Source organism: Plectropomus leopardus, chromosome 10 (assembly GCF_026936395.1).
Source record: "Plectropomus leopardus strain MGB_pleo_1.0 chromosome 10, ASM2693639v1, whole genome shotgun sequence".
NCBI lineage: Eukaryota > Metazoa > Chordata > Actinopteri > Perciformes > Serranidae > Plectropomus > Plectropomus leopardus.
In genome coordinates, this window is record NC_142185.1 from 15,441,856 (window position 1) to 15,468,198 (window position 26,343).

General features: G+C 39.2%; 1 protein-coding gene across 2 annotated transcripts in view; it reads right to left on the minus strand.

Annotated features, from left to right (window-relative positions):
- Positions 1-649: 649 nt before the first annotated feature.
- The window catches only part of erbb4b (erb-b2 receptor tyrosine kinase 4b), a 381,424-nt gene continuing 355,730 nt past the window's right edge, over positions 650-26,343 (minus strand). For both annotated transcript variants that reach the window (XM_088083126.1, XM_042495287.2), the window contains exons 21-28: positions 25,827-25,982; positions 23,836-23,911; positions 20,449-20,595; positions 17,173-17,270; positions 16,634-16,804; positions 11,716-11,965; positions 10,522-10,650; positions 650-10,125 (exon numbers count right to left, since the gene is read on the minus strand). In XM_088083126.1, coding sequence (XP_087939252.1) covers positions 9,455-10,125; positions 10,522-10,650; positions 11,716-11,965; positions 16,634-16,804; positions 17,173-17,270; positions 20,449-20,595; positions 23,836-23,911; positions 25,827-25,982 — 1,698 coding nt within the window. In that variant the 3' untranslated portion in view covers positions 650-9,454. The remainder of the gene's footprint in view (positions 10,126-10,521; positions 10,651-11,715; positions 11,966-16,633; positions 16,805-17,172; positions 17,271-20,448; positions 20,596-23,835; positions 23,912-25,826; positions 25,983-26,343) is intronic.

A 26,343-nucleotide genomic window follows, 5' to 3' on the forward strand; every position in this document is an offset into this window, starting at 1 on the left:
AAGCAAACTACACTTTGAAAACAACATTGAATGATTTATGGGCACTCTGAATTTTTCATTTGTACTAATGCCTGCAAAACTACATAAAAACATGAATGGACAATTTTTTAAAAATTATGGGTGCATCGTTATAATTGGGATCACACAAAGAGGTGATCATCATTGCTCAGATAAAGCTACAGTTGGTAACTTTTATGAAAAATAACTTTGGTCATATTTGCTGAAACTGTCACTATATCCACACAGCACTACATGAGACAGATAATCTGTGAAAAATCATATTCCTTTGCCCACGCTATTGCCTTGTAGTCTTACTGCACATGAACGAAAACAACCAGAGCCGAGTACTAACTAACACAGCTGTCAATCATGTCAATCACCATACTGTTAAATGTGATTTAAACACTTCAGGTAGACCCTTCAGTCTACCTTTCTTTGAAATTATTCTTTCTTTCTTTTTTTCAAAAATTAGATTACATTTCTAAAAGGAGTCCAGTTTGTGACAGTGTGCTCGGTGCTTCCTCCAAAGGCTTGATGGACCATCACAAAGGTGCGGGGTTAGTAACAGGTTGATTGGGGTCCCACTGGGACACACCCCAATATAGTTTTATCACTCTATAATAACGCTACAAAATGAGCACAATCCAACTTTAAATATTGACTGATCTTTATTCATATTGAATTAAAAATATAGTTTTGACAGATTCATGTAACAAAACAGAGGGAATACGTATTTAAATGTTCTAGCTTGGGAAATGTGTCAATTAACCAGTGAAGAGAAACATTTAAAACTGGTAATATGTGACAAGGTATGGTCTATAAAACTTAGTTCTCAATCATCCTGATGAGTCGATACAAAGCAATGGAAATTTATGATAGTTTTTACGACACAATATTCTTTCTTCCAAACTTCAATGTACTTTTAAACAAACACTCAGATTTCTGAAAAGCTTGCCAAACTAACCACTTTACCAAATGTTTATGTAAATGCTGGATATCATAAATGAAAGGATTGCCACCAAAATCATATGTGCAAATATGCTTTCCAATGGTAAGTGTACACCAGGCCTATAGGTGCATGGCAATATACTAAAATTATAACAGCATTTCTAAAGTTGATTCTGGTCAAAATAATACTTTTGAAAAAAAAAAAATTGCCATATGCATCTTCAGTAAAGTCTACAGCACAAAACTTTTAGTTCCTGTATAAACAAAACAAATTCTGCATGAGCCTTATATAATTAAAGTATCAATTACAACTGACAGCACATTCAAACTGTCAAACTGTGCATCCATACAATTTTCCTACAATTGTGTTCTCCCTGATAGGTTTAGATTGTAAATTTAACAAACGTTTCAGCCTCAGTTTTTGAGCAATGACAACACCTGACGTGTGGATTGTGATGCTCAGCTTGATCACGAGCCACATAGAAAATAGTCCAACATGATGATTTTGGTGCCAGTCCTCACATCAGATATAAGGTAAGGTGACAATTGGGCCAAACTCCCAAAAAGTCCTGTTAAGTTTCTGTAAACTGGAAAATAATATTCCCGTTAAACTGTGACTTCTGGAAAAGAGTGAAAATTTAAATCCCGATGAAGCAAAAAACCTCTGTACAAGTAAATATCAGTGATTTAAATGATCAGTCCAGCCCATGCAAACCGTCCTCCATTTAGTCTCTTAAACAGCAATAAATCACTCTGGGGGCTGTAACATGATATTGCTACACCATTCAATCAGTATTGCCCCAAATGGATGAAAAGCTAAATATCATCTGAAAGTAAACAATGACTGAGCTCAGTGCAAATGGAAATCAAACTACTTTAGGAAATATAGTGTAGGTCCTTAAAACACAGGGTGTAAAGTGACACTGGTGGATTATTTAACATCGGTTAGGAGAAGATGGAGAGAAAAAGGGATGAAGTATTGAATATTCATTAGTATTGCAACTTCATTTTAATAGTGTACAAAATCTTAAAAAAAAATCTCAAGAGGTGGATAATACTGAGAGAAGTATGGAGGGTAGTGCAGGTATAATACACCCAGTAAAAAAAGAAAGAAAAAAATTCACTCCTACAAAGTGAGCAAGAGCAGAGGTCGAAACACAAAATCCACCAAGTTGTGCTGAAAACACAATCACACAATCACAAGGGAAATGATGGGGCGGGGGTGACAAGAGACCCTGCAAGCGTTTTTAAAATCAGAGTTCACTCTTCAAATTACATTTACAGAATATATATATATATACTGTATATATATTTATATACATACAGAAAAGATACTCCCCAAAGAAAAAAAGGTACAACAGACCACTAAAAATGCAATGATGCAAGGAGAAATAAAAAAAAATGCCTTCAGCTGGAAAAAGAAGCATCATTGTCTTATTTACAGATGCACCTGGCCACCTTTTACCTACCTATAAAAATACTATCCTTTTTTTTATTAATTTTCAATTTTTTCTATCAATGGTAAAACTGCTGCGTGTCCCATTATCTGAATGTATTTGTCATTTGGTTAAAAGACAATTATTAATTCCATTTATACAGTTTTACCATCACTTCAATGCATTGTAAACTGTGCTTACTCAACCGCTGTCATCTACCCCAGTTTTCACTGCGTGGTAGAATACACGAATCAGGGTAAAATCAGAGTATGACAGCCATACACAGTTTGATTCTGTTACAATGGTAAAACATGTGTTTGTCAGCTACTTTATGGTTTCCCTTTAAAAAAATGTGATGATGCATTGACCAAAATGATTTCTAGTTGAGTACTAAAAGGTTAAGTCCTCTGAAATGTAATGTGTGTTTATCCAATACAGTAAGACCACTTAGACCACGGGTGGATTGATATTACTAATGCTGTGAAAAATGTCCTTATGATATGAATTATCAAAGCTTATAAAAGTGAAATAGAGCACAGTCTATAAATACATTTGCTCTGTCCCAATTCAGGGGCTGGACCTTCCTTAGTTCACATTTCTGGGCCGAATGACTCTTAATGTTCCAAAAAGGGCTGTCCCATTTCAAAGGTCCCACAAAATGTGACTAGCCTGCCTTTGCTTTGGAGGACACAACTGGTTTATCATTTACAGTCCCCACTATTTAACAATCAATTTTGCACCAGTCAGTTTTTAACCTGAGTGATCAGGCAGTCCTCGCCAACCGTAAAGCTTCCAAAAGGTCATATTCATTAGATATTTAAGGGAAGCACTATGTTCCAATATGATATTTCCATAGCTGAGAAAGGTTCAATCAATATTTGTGAACATGAGCTTCTTTCTCTCAAAGCCAGAAACCAGAAAAGAAAAATCTCAAATTCGTGATGTCATAGGCTATAAAGTTTAGAGCTGTTTTTTTTTCTTTTAAATCCAAATGAGCCTTATTCTATTGTAGTGTTCTCAGGTCTGAAAAGAAATTGTACACAGAACGTCTCCCTGGCAGCACTCTGTGTCTAGAAAAATGGTTCCCAACTGGTGTATTGTGGTCCAAAAGTAGGTCATGGTGACTCATGAATATGTCAAGTTTGTTCCATTTCTGCTTACTTTTCTACAATATGTTTTATGTTTTGTGTTAAGACAATAAGTTGTCATATTTTGTGTAATAAAATTAAATATGGGGTAAATATGGGGTAAAGTTGAAATCTGGACCCCATGGGTGGACCAGTTGGGAACTAGTGATCTGGAACATCTTTCACCATTCATTGTCTCACAATTTTTTATCCTATAACATCACACATTTGACTTTTAGCACTTTAGCTTTGGATTTGGGAGAGAGCGCTCATGATTATCAATGTAAGGAGTCTTGGCATGTTAATCACAAAAGGTTAAAAGTAGGAGTTTACTGATTATTGTGCATTGCACTGTTATTCTTTCTTGCCTCTTGTTCATCAAGTGTTAAGGTGAAATATAAAAACAATACTGTTAAGTCAGGTATCACAAAAACTGTTCCAGTTAATGACTGGTATTTAAATGTCATGCGTGCAGTGGATGACAAGAGCAAACGCAGCAACTGCCCAAAACATTTCCATTAGGATAAACGTGCTGCAGATTCAGAAACATTTCAATTAATGTTAAAAAAGGTCTGGAGACCCTCTGTACTGTTTACTGTTGGATTAGCAGCATTTTCTGTTGCATTTTTGTTTTTGACTTTGCAGAGTCTGGGTATTTGCAGCATGTTTGCTGATAATGTGTTTTGGCTTTCTGCAGCACAGTTTCTCATCCGTTGTTCTACTTGTTTGGAATTTTTTTGTGTGTGTTTATAATTTGGCATTGTTTCTGAAGCTGCAACATCCTTCACCTGTTGTAGCGCGTTTGTCCTTGTCAGCCATTGTACAAAGGCCTCTAAGGGAAACTGCTTTGTTAAACACTTGGAAAAGCTTCATGAGATGACAAGGAGCACCTGAACACAATAATATGCAGGTTCAGCTTGGACTTCGGTTCCTCAAAGGGGCAAACATACAGCCTCTGAGTTAGGAAAAAGCTAACAATTGCTTCAAAGTTGAGTAGAGAACATGACAAACATGAGATGATTAAGCCTTCAAACTGCATAAAAAAACCTCTCTTTTGCCACAGTGACACCCTGAAGAGCAAAAATGAGAGTAAAAAAACACCATTCACAGCACTCATGATGACATTTGTTTAAAATACATTAAACTCCAAAACAAAAGTAGATGCACAAAATAAATATAACTGTTACTATAAGGCCGGTTTACTGGTTGAGCAGTCAGTATTGAGAGGGAGTTATTGTGCTCCTTTAAATATCTACTGTACCTGTGAGGCTTAACCTTGACACAGAACATAATGTCTTCTCACATGAAACTATGACTCATGTTAACATTTGACCACAATCACTGTTCCTTTCCACTTTGTTTTAGTCTTTGTTTGTATTCACTCCACACATAGCTGCTTCGGTTTTCCCTGCTCCGGCTGCTGAACAGTGTTTGCTACATACAATTCTACAGTCACCTCTGAGGAGAAAGAACGAATGGCAATCTACTCCGGTCTCCTCTGCCAGTTACAGTGCACTTGCACCTTCTCCCCTGCTAGCTTTTGTAACATTGATGCATTGGTCGGGTAACATTTCTGGAATGCTAATACCTTGGTTTTAACCCCGCTGCAGGATTACAACCTATTGCCTGTCGTTCAGGGTTTCTCAGCTGGTGCACTGGGCGAGATGTTGGGTAACATGATTTCCCCACAGAACAACAAGGGAAAGTGGATGAATTAGCATTCAAAAAGCTAAAAGCCCCTTGCGATGCTCGCCGGCTGAGAGCGCCAGCAGGTTTTCTCCTCCAGAAGATTGGCTTTATTTTTCCATAGAGATCCATTACGAAGCCTTTGGGTGACTCTCCACTGCTGTCATTGCACTTGAACACACGGCCGTACAGTAGTCTATGAGCACTACAACTAATACCTTATGAGCGATGGTAAAAATAGACTTACATAACTGACTTTTAACTCTTAAAACACAGGGAGGACACTTCCACAAATTTACAGAAAGAAAGTATACATAACAGTGAGATCATAACTCAGCAGGACAATGACGATCTCAGCAAGTGTGACTGAATAGATCTAACACAACTAAATCATATTAGCAACAGAGCAATGTCAATGATACTGAACACAGTGCCGACTTCAAGGTTGACCATTTAACCCAACTTGTAAAAAAACCATTTCTGCTGGCTTGCACGTTTTCAGCAGTGCGTCTACTGCGGCACTAATCTGTCTTCTATTATACTTTTATTTCAACAGCTTTGACGTCCCTTTACGATGTGGCAACGTGTGCCTCAGCTGGCACTCAACTGGATGATTATTGTTCCCCATAAAACCTGAGAGGGGGAGAAAACACTGTGCCAGGGTGACATCTGTGTTTGGGACAGTAAATCATCAACACTGCTCGTCTGAACCTTCCCTCTGCCTGGTATTTAGAATGTAGAGGCACAAGGTTTGTGTAACAGTGGGTGTGTGTTGGTATGTCAGCGTTGAGACGTGCACAGGCGTTAGTCGGTCCTTAAATTCATATTATCGCTCAGGGTGGGCGATACGGATAAAATGTAAAATCAGATTATGTGTAGATTACTATTATTAATCATAATATCATGATATTGTACATTTTCTGCAAATTCAAATGAGAAACTGTTAGATGAAAGAGATGTAAAGTTCTGTTTTTGGTTAGAGGGGCACTCCACTAATTTTACACATGAAGTTCAGTATATACCCATCACGGGTTGTAATACTCAGCCTGTGAATGAAAACAGCTGTTGGCAGGCTGTTCTCAGAAACTGCTTGTATGTTTTCCTACGAAAAGAAATGTATCAAAAGTCATACATATCCAACTTACTTTGAAGGGTACAATCACGTGACCAACGGGAGTAAACGAGCTGTCTTGTAAGGAGGCAGGTTGGGGTGGTGGATGGGTCTCAAAAATTTAGACTTTCTCACAGAAACATGCTCGGCACCTTGTGAACTTTCAGTGAACCTTGAGTCATTTTAAGGTACCTCCTCACCATGTTTCTTTTCCTAAACCTAACCCTAGTAACTTTTATTGCCAAAACATAATCTCCATAAGTTAACATTAATTATGTAACTGTACATTAAGGATGTAGGGGGTTATCTCTGCTTGGGCTTTATAAATTAGGCCTGTGGGGATTAGGTGGTAGAAAGCGACAAATGGATTGAGATGCACTGAGTTTGATTTAGTTTCCCACTTCAAACATTTTGTAACTTCAGTTAACTGGCATACACCGCAGGACTTATGAAACGGGAGAAAATTAAGAGACGTACGTGATGAAAACAAATCATCACTCATCTACACATGTTAAAAAATAAATTTGCTGATATGTTACATTATGTGAAAGGTTATCCACAGAAAATTTCTGTAAGAATTTCATTACAAACAACAAAATCCCATGACTGTTGTAACTGTTCCAGACCTTTAAATGATTTTACCAATTCCATAACTTTTCAAGGCCTGGGAAACATGATTATGGAATTACATGGCTTCATTTTTTTTTTTTTTTTTTTTGTGCACATCCAATGACCACGAGAGCCACACAGTCCTTTGGTGTTTTGTGAATTTGCCCTTCAGAGTCAGGATATCCTGGCCTTTCTCCTTTCATTGTGACAACTCGTTTTTTAATCTGTCTTTTGTGAATCCCCAAACTGCAAAGAAGTGCAATGCTAATTAGCTGGAGTACCCCTTTAATCCAGTCAATTAAATAACTAGATATCAAGGTATTTCATATAACTGATGAAAAAATCCTGTACGCAAGTATTGTAAAGTATGAAGCAATGATATAAATGATTATGAAAAATTGAAAAATTTGTATCCCTTGATGTTGTACAACAGTGTATATTGCCTCACCAAGCATATTGGTGTAATGTTAGAGAGGGGATGCTTTTTTGTCAGTAAAATGCCTGACGAAACAGATAACATGAGTACTTAGTGTCTCGCTTTAAATTACGGTTGCAGCGTGAAGAGAAAAAGAAGAATGAATTGCCTCTTAGAGCGAGTATAACAGCAAAGTCATTTGGCTGTGTCAGAGCATTAAGTGCTATTAAATTATCAACCCCAGCCTAAATTAGGCTTCAAAGTCATTCGAGTACAGATGCTAGTTTTCTCCGTCAGAGTTTACTGTGGCATCTGGCAGTATTGTATGAGTACAGAAAGCTAGCCATCAGTGGATTCAGTGATAACTTATTATGTGTCACCAATAATGTCAAATACCAATAGAAAAGAAAGTGTCTCATTTTCTCAGTGTTCCATGGTAAAAATATAGAGGAGGCCTTCATAGACACTTTAGACAGTCTTTCCTCCTGTTCCACCTTAACGCTAAGAGACAGAGCAAAGCCCTGTAGTCGTGACTACGTGGTCAAAGTTAATTTTCTGTTTGTATGACATACAATAGTATGAACGCAGAGAGCTGCAAAGAAAAAAGAAAACTTTTATCCTGGTCTTTTGATGTACTTCCAGACACAGCTCTGTCCACAGAGCCCATTTCCGGGACTGTATCTGTCTGGTAATGACATGTAATTGGCTTATTTACAGCTCGGCAGGGTTAGCCTTTTTGCCAAAACCACAGTGCTCTTTTGTGGCTGGGTGTCTGTGCTGTTTGCGTCATAAGTGTAAGACAAAGTGACAAAGTAAACAATTCCCTGATGCCTAAAAAGAAAAAGAAAAAACAAACCAAAAACCAAAAATTATGCTCTGATCCAGGTTCTAAAATCGTATATTTTCCCTCATGTTCGAGTCATATGAAACACCATCGTGCTCCATTACCTGTCCATTCCCGAGCACCAGTTCTATTGAAACATTATTCCTTGAGCTGCAGCTGCCATTGTTATGTGAGTCACGCAGCTGCTTACAATGATCTTATGAAGGGAATATAGGAGTGAATGATTTGCTGGCTCTCCAGACCAGATTGTTGTGGATGAAGGTGGAACAAGAGGGACGTGGGGAGGTAAGGGTCGTCTTCTGAGTGATCAACCTTTTAAATCCCACCCTAGCCGTGCCGATAATCTGTCGAATGCTTTCCACCAGGACCCGGGTGATATCACAGCTTTCCATAAAACTGTGGTGACATTTACTTTCCTGTTGACCCTTTTTCTGCGCTGAACACAGACTGCCATCACCGGCACACTCTGTCTTCCAGCACAAGGTCAACCGAGCTTCTCCTCCAGAATATATTTCAAATGTCGGCTTGCTTATCTGTGGTTGTGCGTGAATTTACTTATGAATTAATGTATGGATATTATTGTGTGTGTCAAGGCTGCAGTCATGTTAACATGTTTAGGTATGATATGAGCTGTGTGTGATAAATGTTTGAATGCCATTACTGGTGAGCCAACATGTGAAAGTCAAAGAAGCGTGTGGGCAGGCATGCAAGCCACATCTGGGCTCTTCAGCATGACTGCAGGTTTGCTGGTGAGTCACGACACAACTCTATGTGCATGTGTCATTGCACACAAGCAATAGCAATGTGTACATCTATCTAAGTGGAAAATGTGCCAAAAGGACATGGTGAACTGTAAGTGATGAGTCTGTCAAGAAAAGCATGTAAGGTCATAGCGATAATCCTCTCTTTGGGCTAAACTGGGTTTATGTCTCGTTTCTTCTATTGTGTTTTTTTTATGCATTTCTGATACTTAAGACGGCAGGACAGTGTGCTCAAAAGTAGAACCAACCTCAAAGAGATACATCTATTTGCTTTCATGGCCAAGAATGGAGCTGAAAAAGATGAGGTGAGGCTGTCAGTGACTGTTAGTGTAGTCCTGTCAAGAAAAGACAGAACCTTAAAGACTTGCAATCAGACATAACAGAGAGACGTGTTCAGGGAGGGTGCAAGGAGAACCCGGGTTGAGGAGTACTGCATGGAAACGAGAGAACTGTTCGACGTCCCTTTATCTCCACCCCATCCCTCTTTTTATCCCTCCATTGTGCTACAGGTGGGTCACTACACGACAGTGTTCCTCTGTCTGTATGGAGGGGGCGGCAACACATTGCCAGCTTTCATAGCAGCCTCCGACAAGTACTCCTGGTTTTCGGCCACAGCAGGGCGAATGCGTCCATTCTGCCGGTAGAAGAAGCGCGTGCTGCAGTCCTGCAGGTACTCAGGGTTATGCAGGGAGGACTTGGGGGGTAGACTGTGCTGCCAGTATTCGGGATTGTCAAAAGTGGCCTTCTTGCCTTTCTTATCAAACATGATGGTGCTGCTGGTGATGCCTGAGTGCAGAGCGTGTCCTGAATGCCCCGGATGCAGTGTGTGTGATGGATACGATGGGTGGGGGAGGTGGCCAGGGGGTACCACATATCCAGTGGAGGAGACCGTGTGGCTTGACGTTGATGGGTTGACTGTCTGCGATATTGATTGGGCGACAGAGGACCCAGGGCCAGAGATGGAGACTGTGCCAGCTAATCCGTTCTTGTCCCCAGGGTTAAGGAAGGTATTCAGGTACAGTGGCTCGTTGATATACTCATCGTCCCCGTGGGTGGACTGGCTCTTGGGAGCAGCGGCAGCTCCAGCCATGTGCAGGGTGTGGCAAGTAGCTCCATCAATCACTGCGTGAGCATCACCATTCCTTCGACGTGCGACAAAGGGGTTTTCCTCCACTGGGTTGAGATATTCTGGAAACAAAAGGCGATGGTGAGATTAGCTAAGATCTTTTTATCTCCACTGAAACTGCAGCTATGGTAGCCTCTAAAAAGTCCTACAAACATTTAAAATAGTCTGCATTTTGATGGCCTCTGGGTTAGCATATCATATAGAGAACCCTCAGAATGAGTCCTATAACCTGGAAATCAGCTGGCATTTCAGCAACTCCGGTTCCCTTGACTCAAAGTCAATGGGTTTTTGGTTAGAAGCCTTAAGAAGTCCAGAAATGATCTAACACGCACCATGGCAGCCGCGAAGCAGAACCCATTCTCCTTTTGTCAAACTATTTAATTTAGTTCCGTACACTCCAGCCAGACATCTGATAACTTTATGGACAAAGTCAATACTTCTAAAACTGTGAAAGTAACCTGAGTTGGTCTTGTCTCTCATGGCAGTCATGTAGCTGTCCTGGTCCTTGTCTCCTTTTGTGGCCCGTTCTGCTAAAAGACCGGTGGGATCGGCACTGTAACGCTGTCCACAACTGTCCTCCCCTCCACCTTGGGAAGCAAAAAGACAAAAAGCACCAAAGAAACTTAGAACATGATAGTCTACCAAACAAACTCTAACTCCCTGGATCCTGGATACATGTGCTAAAGGGTGTGTGGTATTTAGAATCATCCTTTTAATGCACGTCATTCGTCATCAGTATACAAGCATCATGCATTTTTAATGACATCCATTCTTGTGTACTGTTATCTATTTGTCCTGTGACTAAACTCTCAGGGCTATTAATGTCAAGGACTCTGTATCTCTAGGAAAATTTCAGGGTTATAGTGACCTTAGATGCATTTGATTTGCATATTTCATCGTTGGCAATAGCATGGTAGGTAGATACACATTTATTTATCAAGCTTACTGAAGGCGTGATTTCTCTTTTTTGCCACCAAAGCAAATCTGAAAAATGGGCCAAAAAAGTTTTGCACTAGGGCTCAACAGAACTAGACGCAACTGCTGCTGCTGCTGCTTCTCTCCTGTTGCCTCAGTGGTGTAATGTGTGGTTCAGTTTTGCCAGACGGCTGATGGATATCTGCTTAGCCTTTTGTGCTCATCTCCCATAATCCTCCACTGGAGAGTGATCTGTCGTCACAGTACAATACCAATGAAGAAACAGCAGATGGGAAGATGGGCGAGGGAAAGAAGTTGAAAGATGAAGTACGCTTCTTTTTTTTTTTAACATTTCTTAAATTAATTTAAAGTACAATTACTGTATCATAATGTATACCATTATGTGATTTAAAATAACATACACCGAGATAGGGAGGATTATGGCAATATATTGCCCACCACTTACACGGCAGTAAGAAGCAATTTCAACATACCTAAGTCAAATGTCTAAAATGCACAATCATATTCTAAACTGTACATTAAATGTGTGAAAAAAACCAAACATTTTTAACAGCTAATTGAACTGATTTCTTCATTTTATAGACCTTGTTACTGCAGTATCCATCGATCTTCACGGTGTTCTGCTCACCTACTGGCTTGATTTAGGACACACACATTTAGTGATGTGAGTGTTATTCCCCTCAGTTTTTCAGCTTTTGGAAAACACTTTGTTGTACCTTGTCCTGCAGCAAGAGCCGAGCCAGGTCCAAGGGTACTTGACCTCGGGGAGGCCTGCTTCCTCAGAGTCCCATTACAGCGAGGGTCATCCTGGTTGCCACGGCCAAATCCAACACCAATCTGACCCCCTGAGGACAGGTCCTGTGGTGGGAGGCAGCTTCCAGACACGGGTGGGACAGACACCACTCTGGGGAGGGTAGCCAGCATGTCCTCCATGCTGAAACTGGGGTCCTGGTAGCCATACTGGTTCTGTGAAGAGGGAGGGGGCGCCAAGGGTTAAGTGACAACAGAGGGGCATCGATGTCAGACAAAATTACAAGAATATCACAAAGACAAAGAAAACCCTGCGACAGATGTAATACCCCTTTCCCATCAAAATTTGCACGTCAAACACAGATAAACCTGCTATAAATAGGCTATAGACTGCTTTCCCATTGCTGGGAGAGCAAAGCTGTAGACACAGCTCTGCAGTGTACAAGTGTGGGTTGTTTTGGTGTTGCCATTTGACATCACCAACAGGACAGCAAACAGGAAAAGAGTAGAGAGCAGCATGCATGCAAACCTGTGAACACTTCAGGGTGGTTACTTCTCTTCAATCTATTATATATTTATATATCTCTTACTTACTCAGTCTCTCTTTCAAACCTGGTGCAGACTTATTTGGATCGGTGTTTTAGCGCTGCCTTGTAGGGGATGGACAAGAATTGGTATTGGCGTGTCGTTGCATCTTGTTGGTTAAGGAGCTGTAATTAGCGAGTGTTGTGTTCCCATCAATGCCAATTGGAGCTGGAGGCAATAAAAACCCATGCCTACTGCAGAGTCATTTGACACGGGTGTGAATGCTGATCGTACGCATTCCCATTGCATTGAAAAGCCAGGTGTTGGTGGGTGTTAGCAGTTTTTTTGTGCAGTGTGAATGAGACTCGAGAACTTTTACTGCATCTCTCTGAGATCATCTTATTCTCCAAAATAAACAGTGTGCCTTTCATTCTTTTTTCTATAAACTAGTTCTGACAGCAGGTGATTTGATTTCTTAGTGACGTACAAACATAAAAAAAAACAAACATACAATATAAAACAATAAAATCTGCACTTAGCAAGTGCCATACAAAGACTGTGTGAATTATGAAATGTATTTGTGCAAGTCCAAAAAAGGCATATTCTTTGTACCATTGTTCATCTGTAATATTTAAATGTGACAGGCAGGGGAGACAAACAGCAGTGCCAAACAATGATATGGCAGCATGACTGCCAAGGACAATTTAATTAAAAGGATTTTAATTAAAAGGCTCCATGCAGCAAAGTCTTAAAGTAGCCATATCAGCCCTGCCCTGCTGTGTGAATTTGTGTCTGCACACTCATAACAAAAAAGGGTCTTTTTTAGAACCTCACTGGGTGCTTTATTCTGATTTATCTTTTTTTCCCAGGAATCCGGGTAGAAGTTTGTTTTCCCTTGCCCTCACTTACTTTCCTTTGCATGGTCTGAGCAGTCTGTAATGATACTAATGAGAGAAAAAATCTGTTTTTTCCCTGTTGCACTTATTTTTCCTTAAACATGCAAATGGAAAGAATTACAAAGGGGGCTAAAGTTTGTGGATTTCTGGTCTGTGGATGAAGGTGCAGGTTCAAATACCACTTCTAAACAGAAGTTTCTATACTTTTTTATTTATCAGGTCCCCCAGTTATTCATGACTCTCGGCATCCTGTAAACCACAAGAAGGAGTTGACTCAGGCCTATAGAGTGTCGGATCCAAGTAACCTTTTATTAGAAATAAGGGATGGATTAGTCATTGAAATGCTGGCTATTTTTAGTTTGTGGAGTTTTTTGGCAGTAAAACTGGAGAAATTTAACAAGCTGTCAGTACAAAGTGTCAGCAAATAGCAGCTTCAATCTGAACTTTGATTACTGTTACATCCTTAGCAGTATGCAACATGATGCTTCTCTAACAGGAAAACATAAAGAAGCCAAAACTATCTAACTAACTAACTAACTAACTTTAAAATAACTTTTGTCTCATTTTCTGTGTGTAAGTCCATCTTTCTTTTTCATTGCCTGTCGATCACTCTTGGATTCTTTCTCAATCTCATGCAGTGTTCTGTACTTAAGGCCGGGAAGTATTAATCGAAGCTCCAGAGCTCACGCTGCGTTTTCATTCCCCTGTAACTACTTCTATTAAATCACCCTCTCTCTGTCCTTGTTTACAACTCCTCCTACTTCCTCCTCTCTTGTCTCAGTATTCTAACAGAAAATACTGTGCTACCCTCAACACAAATGTTAAGTTCACATTATTTTTTCAAAATCTCAGCCATGAAGCCCATCATGGATTTCATTTATTCACTGTGGAAACAGGGTGAACTGTGGCTAGTAAAATATCACACTTGAAAATTTAGGAGAGTCGAGTGAAGTGTACCATTCAAATGATTCTCTGTAAAAAGTGAAGGGAGCTCATGGTGATGTACAGTGTTTTGGTCATGACTAAATTTCTAATTCTTGAAAAGTATAAACTAGACATAAGAATGCATATAAATTATGACTGTTAAGTGTGGTGATAATGGTGTGTACTTGTGTGTGTGAGTGAATTAAGGAAAAGCTCTCTGCCATGCTAAGTGTGCAAGTGAAGATTGTATTTATGTGTAAACATTGCATTTTGTTGGCTACAATAATTGAGTTTATTACAATCATCTACATGATTTATGTGGATGAATGTAACTGTAAGAAATTAATCACATTAATTCAGTATCAGCCCCAATAAGCAAGCCCAAAAACAGTGGAGGATAACTTTTCAAATATTATGCAAATAAATTATGTGTCACCCCCCTGAAATGCACCAAACAGAGTTGGAAAAGGAGTCATGTCTCTCATTGGCATTCAGCAGGCGTTTTTATCCTGACACAAACACAGGGGGATATTGGAATACAAAATGGCTGAGTTGCCTGGCTGTGTGACTGTTTTTGTGATAGATTTAAGTCCAAAGATAGATGGTGAAAATTTGAACAGTTGAAGAACTGAGGGAATCTGGCTATAAACCCCAATTTTGAAGAAGGCAATTACCATAGTTTCACAATGGAGAAAGACCAAGGAAAACAGACAGAGAAAGAAAGAGGGAGATGAGTGTGAAACCGAGAAAGCCATGTGAGTTCTGTTTTAAGATTTCAATCTTTTGTGCTTGAACAGGAAAGTCCTGCGGCACATGCTGAGAAAATTCATTCACACATCACTTTAGACACAATCTAAATGATCTGAATGACTACTTTGACTTTATACTCTCTCCTTTGCCACCATGGTTAAATGCCAGTCACCCTGCTGCTACACTCAAAAAGAAATGGAGGCAAAGAAAAGTCCATGTGAAATGAAAAGAAAGGCAACTTAATTCTAATTTATTCTAAAAGCAAAAACATACCAAGGACAAAGTCAAATATTAGACAATGCAAGTGCTTCTTTTTGTGTAAGTATTCAAACATTTAAGTATCCTTTGTGCACTACACAAGAAACTCACAGTATGACTTGATTATTAGTTTTATTATACTGAGATAAGTTGAGTAAAATATTTTGTCCTATTGAAATTTTGTCATTTGTTAATTAGCCTATGAATTTTTGAGTTATGGCTAAAAATGTGTTTTGTGAGGTCACACTAACCCTGACTTTTGACCATCAAAATCTAATCAGTTCATTGTTAAGTGGACGTTTGTGCCAAATTTAAAGATGTTTCCTTATGGTGTTCTTGAGATACTGCGTTCACGAGTATCCATGATAGCATATATGAATAAGGGACGGGACACACGCAGTGTGTTTAACCACCTGAAAAACACAAAGTCGAGCACTTGCGCCTACTCTGTACCAACTTTAAAGGGCATGGAGGCAGGTTGCGTCTGAAGTTTTAAAAGACCATTAGCAGAACCATATCATGGCCTACTTATCAGAAATTTAGAAACTAGAGCTGGTCTTCGTCCAGGCGTTGTTTTAGTGTGTGTAATACGCTGGGACACTACAGATAGCCCTGCACCAAAATGAGCAACCTCTTCTCCATAATTATCATAAACTGATACTTAGGGACAAAAGGAAGATATCTAACGACTGTGACTGGTTGTTTCTCACAACATGACATGCAGTGCACGTTCAGTGTATCGAAGATTAAACTTTTTTTTGTCTCCTTTGGCAGTGCTGTCGCACCCTGAAAAAAAGGTGCTTTGGAAGGTTTGTGCGCTGCAACAGTGTCACTCTCGCTTTGGATTGTGTCAACATTAAACAACGGATTTGAGGGTGCAAAAATGTTTTAGCATGGTTTACTCTTGATGGTTAACCTTTCGTTTAGCCTATGTGTTAGAAACATTAACATCACACTACAGAGGGTAAGTTTCTGCAATAAGGTCCTAAAAAACTAGGTTAGTTAAAAGTTTTTAGTAATTAGTTTGTTAAAAGCGGTTAAAGAATTACTTACAGTAGTGCAGCCTTTTATGGTTGGATCTTTTCAGTGAAAGCTTTAAATTTAGAAAATATTCTGACAAGATCTTCTAAGGTTCAGGAACACAAATCATTAAAACAATTCAATCTATCACTTGTGCTGGAAAACTAAGCCAGATAAGTCCTTAAATGAAGGGACAGGGCTAAACCTTTGATAGCTTTAGGAAGCAGAAGCAAACAACCCAGTACAGTACATTCCAAAGCAGTATCTGTGATTTGACACACAATCGTCCACCACCAGACCATAAATATCCAGTTCCAGTATGATAAATATGTCAAAGATGTTCCTCCTGTTTAAACTTTTGAATACATTTCTACACAGGTCAAGAACTGTCAGATCAGCCAGCATGAACAGGAGGACAGCAAATAAAACTTGTTTTAGTGTACATAAGGACACCTGCCTTTTGTTTGAAGATAGGCTTAGAAGAATTGGGGGTTTTTAAAATAAAAAGTACCTTGTTGGAGTCCATGTGTGTGCGGGGAGTGTATGCCAGTGGTGGAATATTGAGGGAGTGGGGCACAAGGTACTCCTCAGCATCCATCAGGTCCTCCAACTCCTCCTCGTCCAGGAGGCTCTGGAAAAACTTGCTGTCGTTGGGGCTGGGCAGCTTCATGCGGTCGTCACCCTGAGTAAAGTCATGTGGATGCGGAGCATATGCGTGTTCAGTTATTTAGTTTAATTTACTGGCGTAACATCTTGCATAACTATTCCTATTTTATAATTAAAAATTATATTTTTTAGATTACTTTGGAAATATCAGATTAACAAGTAGTTAACACATGGACAAACAGTGGGAAATAAGACTTAAAAAGAGAAAAATTACTGTTTGTTGACATAAATATATGCAAAATAGTTTTCACATTGAGGGTACATTTCTTTCATTATTTTATATATATTAAAACTTTTAGAAATGTAGGAAAAGGAAGTGTCATGCAATTCAGTGTCCAGTACCATATAATATATCTTGTCGGTTTGTCACAAAGATTTACCCACCTGGATGACCAAGTATCTTTGGGGATCACGTGCCATCCGAGTGAACTCTGCTGCCAGCTCCTTGAACTTGGGCCGACTGTCTGCATCTATCATCCAGCCTGAAAAATGTGTTTGTGTCAGTGTCTGAGAGATGTGAAGTGCTCAATACAAATAAGGATATTAATGTTTAAACCAGCGGGTTCTTGCAAATAGCCCTTGACTTTCAATTTGACCCTATTACGGTGCAAGTTTCCCCCCAGCATGTTATTCTCTGTAGTAAGCAAAAGCCTCATCTGTAACATCAAGATCACTTTATTTTCTGACTCTCTGTGAACTTAACTGCATCTAAGTGGGAGGAAAGGTGCAGCATGTAGTGTATGTGTCAGTGGTGATCAAGCAGAGCATATCTGTATTCTTCACACTTTGGTGTCAAGGGTTCTGCCTACGCAGACCACGTCAAATATGTATGCCATGTGCCTTTCTGTGCTATTTGCATAAAAACATTGCTAATAATTTGACTTTGATATGAATTCTCTGAGCCCTAAATTACATACATATTTTATTTTTAGTTCTTGCACATGTGGCTGCAGTGTGGATGACTGTCATCCAACCTGTCAAATAAGTAAGAGTGAGATGTAGAAGGCTACAGCGCCTTGTTAGTTGGATTAGTATTCCTCCTAAAACCACCCACTCATTCCAAAGGTTGCAAGTATGTGACAAAATTGACAAAACTCAGTCAAGCGATGTTTACAACTGATTTATATCATATGAGTGATAAAATGAATAGTCATAGCAATACATGATTTTACCACCTAGGATAACAATAGTAAAGTATAACCTGACCTACAGTAACATGTCAGCGCATTTTGTAGCCAAACACTCAGAATTTCCCACTTCTAAAGGTCTCAAGAGATTCTCCATTCAAACAGTTTTCCATTATATAAAACTTTCTTATATGTTCTGTAATGAACAATTACAGAATTTTTAATGAAGTTCTTTTTTATTGTAATCACTTTTTTCCAATCTAAAGATAAATACTGTTTCATCACTAAAATGGCCATATGGAGTAATGTTCTCGAGTGCCAATTTCTCTGTGAACACATGGGTGTGATGCCAAAGCAATCATGTGATCTGGCCCAGAGTAGAGCCCGTCTAGGTATCCAGGGAAATAAGAGATAGCGATCGAAACACAGAGAGAGGTAGCTTTACACACAAGTAAACACATACAGATACAAGATAAAGATATGTTAAAATGATCATCTTTTATCTCTGTGCCACGTTTAGAGCCAGTAAAGCTCCTGAATATTAAGAAGTGCAATTTCACCTGCATTTCCATCTGTGTATTTGGGTATATGATTTCTGCATGTAAAGTGGTGCAAAAAGAAAGGAAGATAACAGGCAGGTGACAGCGACCTGTCCCTGCTGTGTTTGCGTGTGTGTGTGTTTGTGCGTGTGCTTGCCAGGTTGGCGTAGGTTCAAGGTGTCAGTAAGAGCCAAGGTGACAGTGAGGGCCAGAGGCTGCAGTTTGGAGACTACAGAATGAGACCTGGGTGGCGCTGGCACCAAGCCTTTGTCCTGGCAGCAGTGGCCAGAGGTTACTATGCCACCTGCGACCCCAGTGCCTGACGACATGACAGTGGTGACCGACCAGTGAGGCCAACGTGTTTGTGGTGGCAATTAATTTAGTCAGAAAAAATTAATCCCTACCGTAATTCAGTTTAGCAGTTGTTTTTAAGTGAGCTGATTACAATATTCAGAGCATATCTTTGAATCAGAGTCTGATTCAGGCTGACTGCACACAGTTCTTAACACGGAGGTGGCTGAGCCAGCAGTGAGACGCTAAAAGTGCTCACAAAGGCAACAGTGCTGACAGAGTGAACGGTGTTAACCTGGGGAAGAATTGGAGGGTGGGTACTGCGCTTCAGCACCAACGCCTTTCCGCCATCATGGTACATGTTGGCGTTATCAAAAGTAACCACTGTGAGTGCAGAGTGGTGGCCTTTCCAATCCAATACACACACAGGGACTCACATGCACAACTGCACCAGCAACCCAACCTAATAGCCAAACAAAATGTTGGCATTGGGCATTTCTGCAAACTATGGATATGTTAAATTTATATGTAATTATGTAGCAGATTTGATGGAACTTTTTGTTTCTTTCTACGATGCTGTGGTTAACATATGATTAGGTTTAGGCACAAAAAACACTTGGTCCTGGTTAGGAAAAGATCATGTTTTGACTAAAAATACCCCGTTAGGGTGCACATTCCTGGCAGGAAAAGCAGTGATGTTTCTGTAAAAAAACTACAGCTTTTTGTGGCACTGTCCCCACCCATGGGTCACTACAAAACACCCATGTTTTTAGTCTAAAAGCCAATAGAAACACAGCAATAACTTGGTAAAACACAACTGGTTTTGTTTGTTTGGTATGCAGCTTGGCAGCCATTGCACATGGATGACATGCTATCCACCATCCCCTAGACTTCCCGATGACAAAATCAGCTCATATACTATGACACTTTAGAAACATTATTATAATACATATGAAACATGCAAATGTTACATATTTGTGGTTTGCAGAAACATATAATGCCAACATTTTCTTCTGGCAACTGAGCTGGGCTAACTTAACAAAGATCAGAGAAGGACTACAAAATACACAGAGGTAGTGTGACTTCATTCTCTGAGCAGGACACCATTACACCATTATATCTTTACGTAGCAAATAGTTGTTGGCTGCTATAATAATATTCTGAATGTCACATACAACTCCTTTGAGGATTTGTCACTACTATTGACATCAGAGTTGTGTTTTGGTGGCATTTATATGATAACAGCATCCGTTGAATAGACAAACTGAAAAATAACAGCTGGGTTGAATTCTAGAATAGCAATATTTCAGCTTAAAAACTTCATCTTTGACACGACCTAGACCCTCTTTACAAAACAGCTGTTGTGGCATTTTGAAAATCACTCAATAAAAGTGTAATTATTTTTGTTTGCTTCAACTAAAACCCATTTGGCCCTCTCCTCACCCTTAAAATCCATTGGCTTTTCTGCTTCTTTGAAATACAGTAGATAGAAGCAAAAACTAGAAATCATGCACAATATACTCCATATACTCATCTTCAGAAGCTCTAGGATAAATTTTTTGGTATATAATATTTTTTTCCTATACAGTGAAATAGGAAAAAAAAGCTGACTTACCTTCTGAGTCTGTGGTTTGTTGTGATGTTGCACTTGATTATGATATATTTTAAGAAGTTTTTGGTGTTTTGCCCACCCCTCCACTTACATTTGACCATGACCATGTAGACGTCAATGGTGCAGATGGGCGGCTGAGGAAGACGCTCTCCTTTCTCTAGCAGGTCTGGGATATCTCTGGTGGAAATGCCATCATATGGCTTCCCTCCAAAGGTCATCACCTCCCAGATGGTTACCCCTAAGAAGAGGCAAGGAGGAAGAGAGACAGACAAAAGAGAAATGAGATGATGTAAATAAAAGAGAACAAAAGAGGAGAGATTAGTAACGTAGAGCAGAAGAAAAAGTATGCTCATAGAGAAAAAGACAAGTATAAAAAAGATAAGTAGAATCAAGATGAGAGGAAATGGGTGAGTACAGAATGGTAAAGAGAGGAGAAGATTAAAGAGTTGAGAAGAGGGGGTTTTATAGCAAGCGTAGAGCCAAGTAAAGAGATGACAGGAGGAGGAAGTGAAACAGTTGAAAAAAGCAGACCAGAACAAGTAAAAAAGAAGAGAAGTAAGCAGGAAGAGAAGGTAAAAAAGAAGAGGAGAAGCAAAGAAGTGAGAGAGTAGAGGAGATCAGAGGGGATAGGATGAAGAAGGAGGAGAGACAAAGAGAGAAAACAAAACAAAGAGTAAAGAAGAGTAAAGAAGAGAGGACAAGATAAGAGAGCACACGTCAACAGAGGACGGGAGATGAGTGGAAGAGAGGAACTAATCAGAGTCTTACAAAGTCATCAGTCAGTCGAAACTTTCAGAACTCTTCAGCCTTAATCATGTTAGTGTTAATGAGCTAATGAGTGGTAAGCAGAGTAAATGCACGCTATAAGATGGAAGTATAATAGCCCCCGGTCATAGAGGACCACAGGGGACATGGACGCACTATCATACTGATACTTTTAATCAAACATGCATTATTCTCTTTGATATGACCCATCTGGCTTTTTTATTTTATTTATTTATTTTACATTTTTTAATGACTTTAAGAGTCATTGGTAGACTTAAACAAGAAATTGTTATTTGAAATATAGCAATGAAATTCCCATAAGGTCGGTCTCTTGATTTAAATCTTGCTGACATACTGATGGCTGCAAAGACTGATTTTAATACTTAAGGATTTAAAGGAACAGATCATTCAGTTTGCATTTTACAGTTAGTGTGACTGCCACATGTTCAAGCAGTTCAAGTAATAGTTCAGATATTTGGAAGTGGGGTTGTATGAAGTACTTACCCATAGTCGGTGTATTACATACAGAAGATATCTGGCAGCATGCCCCCAGTTTGGAGAAGCATGCTGGACTACAACATGAAATCTAAGCATTGTGCTGCTGTGGACAGTGAGAGTATATTAACTGCTTAACCTTTTTGTCAGACAGCCCATTTCAATGGCAATGGTAGACCAGCAGCATCTCTGTTCAGCAATATTAAATCAACGTTTTTATTGATGGAGTCTGGCTGTAAAGACAGTGGCATAACGCCCTCATTTTCCAGTTGGTAAATGATAATGATATTTATTTTTTAGAAAACTTTTTAGGCAGTTAAAATACATTCTGTTGCTGACCTTTACACCACAGTAGATTGTTTGGCTTCCATGTCCAACTGCTGTCTGTTTTCCAAACTGAGGGTGTGCCGACTGACATCTACTGTTTGTAATATAGTGTCTATAGATAAGCATCCCATATAACCCCACTTCAAAAAATCTGAACTATCCCTGTGCAAAAAAGAAAGACATCAACGCTGATCTCTTGTCCATCAACATTCACTACCCGCTGCCTCTGCTTTAGATCTGCCTGTGTAGAGAACAGTCTTGAGTGTACTGTGTACACAACGTACGCCTTCACAAGATTAACTTGCATACACAATCTACAGCATTCCTGATATCTTTTTTTTTTATTTTCCCTCATTCTACCCTCAATCTTACTATTCTGACTTGTGTTTGTATTTGTGGTTTCTGTTGCAACCGTTGCGCCTCTCTGTCTGAACGATTGGCAACCCTGTCAGTCAGTGGACCCCGTGGTCACTAATCTCAGTGAAGGCTCTTCGCTGTTGTGACCCCACAGTGGTGGAATGAACTCACACTGAAGCGAGGACAGCAGAGTTGCTGCCCATCTTCTGTCACAGGCTGAAAACCTGCCTTTTGAGTGTACAGTGCTCTTACACAAGCCATATATTATATCATGTTTATGACAGAATATTTAAAACACAACTCATTAGATACACTGAAAATAAATTGGTAAGTAAGTGTTGCAGAAAAAAATAAAGCAACTACATTAATACTGAAGGGGACTCGAATGTACCTCTGAGAAATGCAATGTAAGATGCATGATAAATAGTGTTTACATATCTAAAATAGAGGCCCTTTTGATATAAGCATAGCATGAATACAACCTAAAAAGCTGGTTATTAACCCACTTTTGCAGTAATCCCAAGATAAAACCTGATCTTTTCTTTTTTGTGATCATTGATTTACAAAGATACACTTAGATGTTTGCACCTTACCCTACCGGCATGCCTTCAACCACAAGTAAGGTTAGACTTTGCTGCAGATTTTTTAGTGACTTTTACCTAACTGTTGAAAAATGACCAAACTCACCATCATGACATCATACTGGAAAATATGTACTAGAGAGTGCTATGATATACTGACATTTTGATGGACTAAATAATGTCCAACAACAAAAATCTATTCAGATGGGGGAGTCTGTATTTGGATATCAATGAAGTGTCTGGTATCCATCCCAACTTAAAGGGCACACAAGGCAGACTATCAATTGCTATGAACACAGTAAGGAGACCACAAAAATGAAAATAGCAATAACATAGTATATTCATACTTTCTGTATTATGAAGTTTTCCTCATTTCAAAGCTTTGGAAATACAATTAGCCCAAATTTTGACACTTACTCTAACTTCTTATTTTCTTCAAACAAAACAGACAGGTTTTTATCTGCTTTCTTACAAAAGTGCAGGCAGGTGATAATACTAAGTATATAGGCGCACTCAGCACGAGCTGCGAGGATTACTGAGCTCACCAAAGTGGGCACAGTTCTTGCAAAAACAAGCTTTTCCAAATGAAATACAAAGTTTTGGGGAGAGTTTCATTTGACAACAGAGGCCCAAGATAATTGGCCACCCCCTCGTGTTAATTGCAGCACAGATGATCAGGATTTCTCTGTTTTCCATACCTTCAGCACTAAACATACTGTTATTAATTTAAAAGTCAGGCACTTACAATTTTTGCCATCATCAAACTCTTGCTTCCAAAGAGATTGAATACAATATTATAAGTCACTTTGTACATAGGTTTCAAACATGTCATAGAACATTATTTTAAAAGGAAAATCAAATTAATTGGGTCTCTCTGACATATGAAAATATTGCAGCTCTTTGGGTTTTTTCCACTTCACACAAATTCCCTGAAAGGAAAATATAAAGCTTACCATAACTCCAAACGTCACTCTGATGAGTAAACTTCCTGTAATGGATACACTCCAGAGCCATCCACTTGATGGGCATCTGTCAGGTTGAAGCATATATCAGTATATATCAGTAGTATAGACATGCAACAATCACCATTAAAAAGAGTTAATTTCTTTCTCTCAGATCTCCTGAAATAAAAGTGAAGTAGAAATGACGACATTTGTTCTGAGTTCAGATTAAACTCGGATCATCTGTTGGTGAGGTTTTGGCTCACAATCAATTGTTTTGGCAGAACTGACTGTGTACATTAGAGGGAAGAGAGGTGACAGAATGAAGGAAAACGAGGTTTGATGAAAAAGAAGACAAACACACACATGCACACAAACTCCAGCTGTATTGGAATAAGGTGGGGCAAACGGCAGGGCAGTCTGGGATGCGGCTTAACACCGTGATTAGATTTGAAGGCCAATTCTATTGATTACAGTGATGGAGGTTGAGGGAAAGGGGATGTCGAAGGTTGGAGCGTGTCTGTCTTTCTCTCAGTGGAGAGGATAATACCAGGACGCTCAGCGCTGCTGACGCAAACCATGAGACACAAGAAAGGGGGGTGAGGGAGGATGAAATAGGCTTTTCTGAGAAAAAATGGTTTGAGAACAAAATACTAAAGAGAAAAAGGCTGAACAAAGATTAAAAGAGGCCAGCAGCCCATATACAGAGAGCTCCAAGGACGTATTTGTTTACTATGTTCACAGAGTTTTGAGATCTCCATTCCCCAAAAGTAAATAAAACGGTCCAACAGAGCAGAAGAGTATCTCTCGGACTCCACTAAAGCTGTCCTTTGTGATAGGCTAAGTTCCTCCCTCAGGATATAAAACCCTAATTAATGTTAATATCCATTGTTTTCTTTTACTACGTGTCAATGGTATGGTCGAAAATAGTAATTTAATAATATTGTATCTCAATGAACCTCCAAAACCAAACACAATAAACAGAAGATAATGATAACAAGGTCACTCACTGCAGGCTCAAATGGCAATATAGTTCATGTTAGTACAACACAGTAGAAAAGCCACTATTCAATCACTAGCAATATTGTTTTAATAATACTAGAAGTACTGCCACAAATATTAATATTGCCACAAGATACACAAATATCCCTACTACTTAATTCAATTAATATAAAAAAGACGCAGTAATGAAATGGAATTCATATTATTATTATTATTTTTTTTAACCAATAGTATTTCAATTGCCTTATAGAAATTAAAACTCTAAATATGTACCTCAACCTTTCTCTTCCTGCTTGCTGAGAATTAGAGGAGAAGATAAGTACCACTCTTACATCTGTTCATTCAAAATTACCATAGCTTAGAACAAATACTGGAAGCAGGGGCTACAGCTAACTTGGTACTGACTGAAAAATAGCAATATGAACAGCCAGCCCCTGTAAAGCTCACTAATATACATGTGATACCCACATTGTTATGGATTATGGGCTCGGCTATTTCTTGGCCTGAAGCAGTAACCATGATTACATAAAATTGTCAAGTATTTTTTAAGTAAACTTTTCAAATGTTGCAAAAAAGAAATACAAATTTGATGCGTTTCCATCAACTGTTTTAGGAAAATAAACTAGGCTCTGACATATCTCATGTTTACTTGCTTTCGTCCTGTCAGTTTGACTTTGCAATAACTGCAATAGCTGTGCCCGGCCACGAAATAGTTAGCTATAACTAACGGCTGCTAGCTTCAGCTTCCATGTTACCATCCAAAAATGAGAGTGGTATTGACCTTCTCATCCAACTAGCTGCAGGAAAGCAAAATCGTATTTCCCAAAATTAGATCTTTTTTTTCTGAATTTAGCTTTTCCATTAATAAATATATTACAGTTTGCCACTAAAAACATTTATAATCATTCCATAGTGTAGGCTGAAAGATGTTTACTGTAGACAAAGTGTAGTGTAAAATGTGTAGTGTAAATGACATGTCACAAAGTGTTGACAGGATTTACCTTTCCTCCATCGGCGTTGTATTCTTTTTCATTAACATCCAGCAGACGAGCCAGACCAAAATCAGTGATCTTGATGTGGTTGGGAGATTTGACCAAGACATTTCGGGCTGCCAAATCCCTGTGCACCAGCCTGCGCTCCTCCAGATACATCATCCCCTGCAACACACACAGAAACACACATACACAGCAATTATTTTCTGTCACGTAAATTTATACACAATGCACTAATCTGCAGGCATTAGAGTGCACTGGCATGCAGTAACCTGCACAAACACACACATGAAAGTCTGACTCCTGTTTAACATCACCATCTGTCTTCATCATCATCATCACTGCCACCATCAAGACCCCATTAGAATTTCTATAATTATTTGTGTCATCATCATTACGGCCACATTGTTATTTTTATGGTTATAATTGCCATCAATCAACAGCTAGACTGTGGAAAAGCCCTCTTTATTGCCAAATGCTTGGCGATGCAATAAAAGCAGCATCCATAAGCATCAACCCAGAGGCA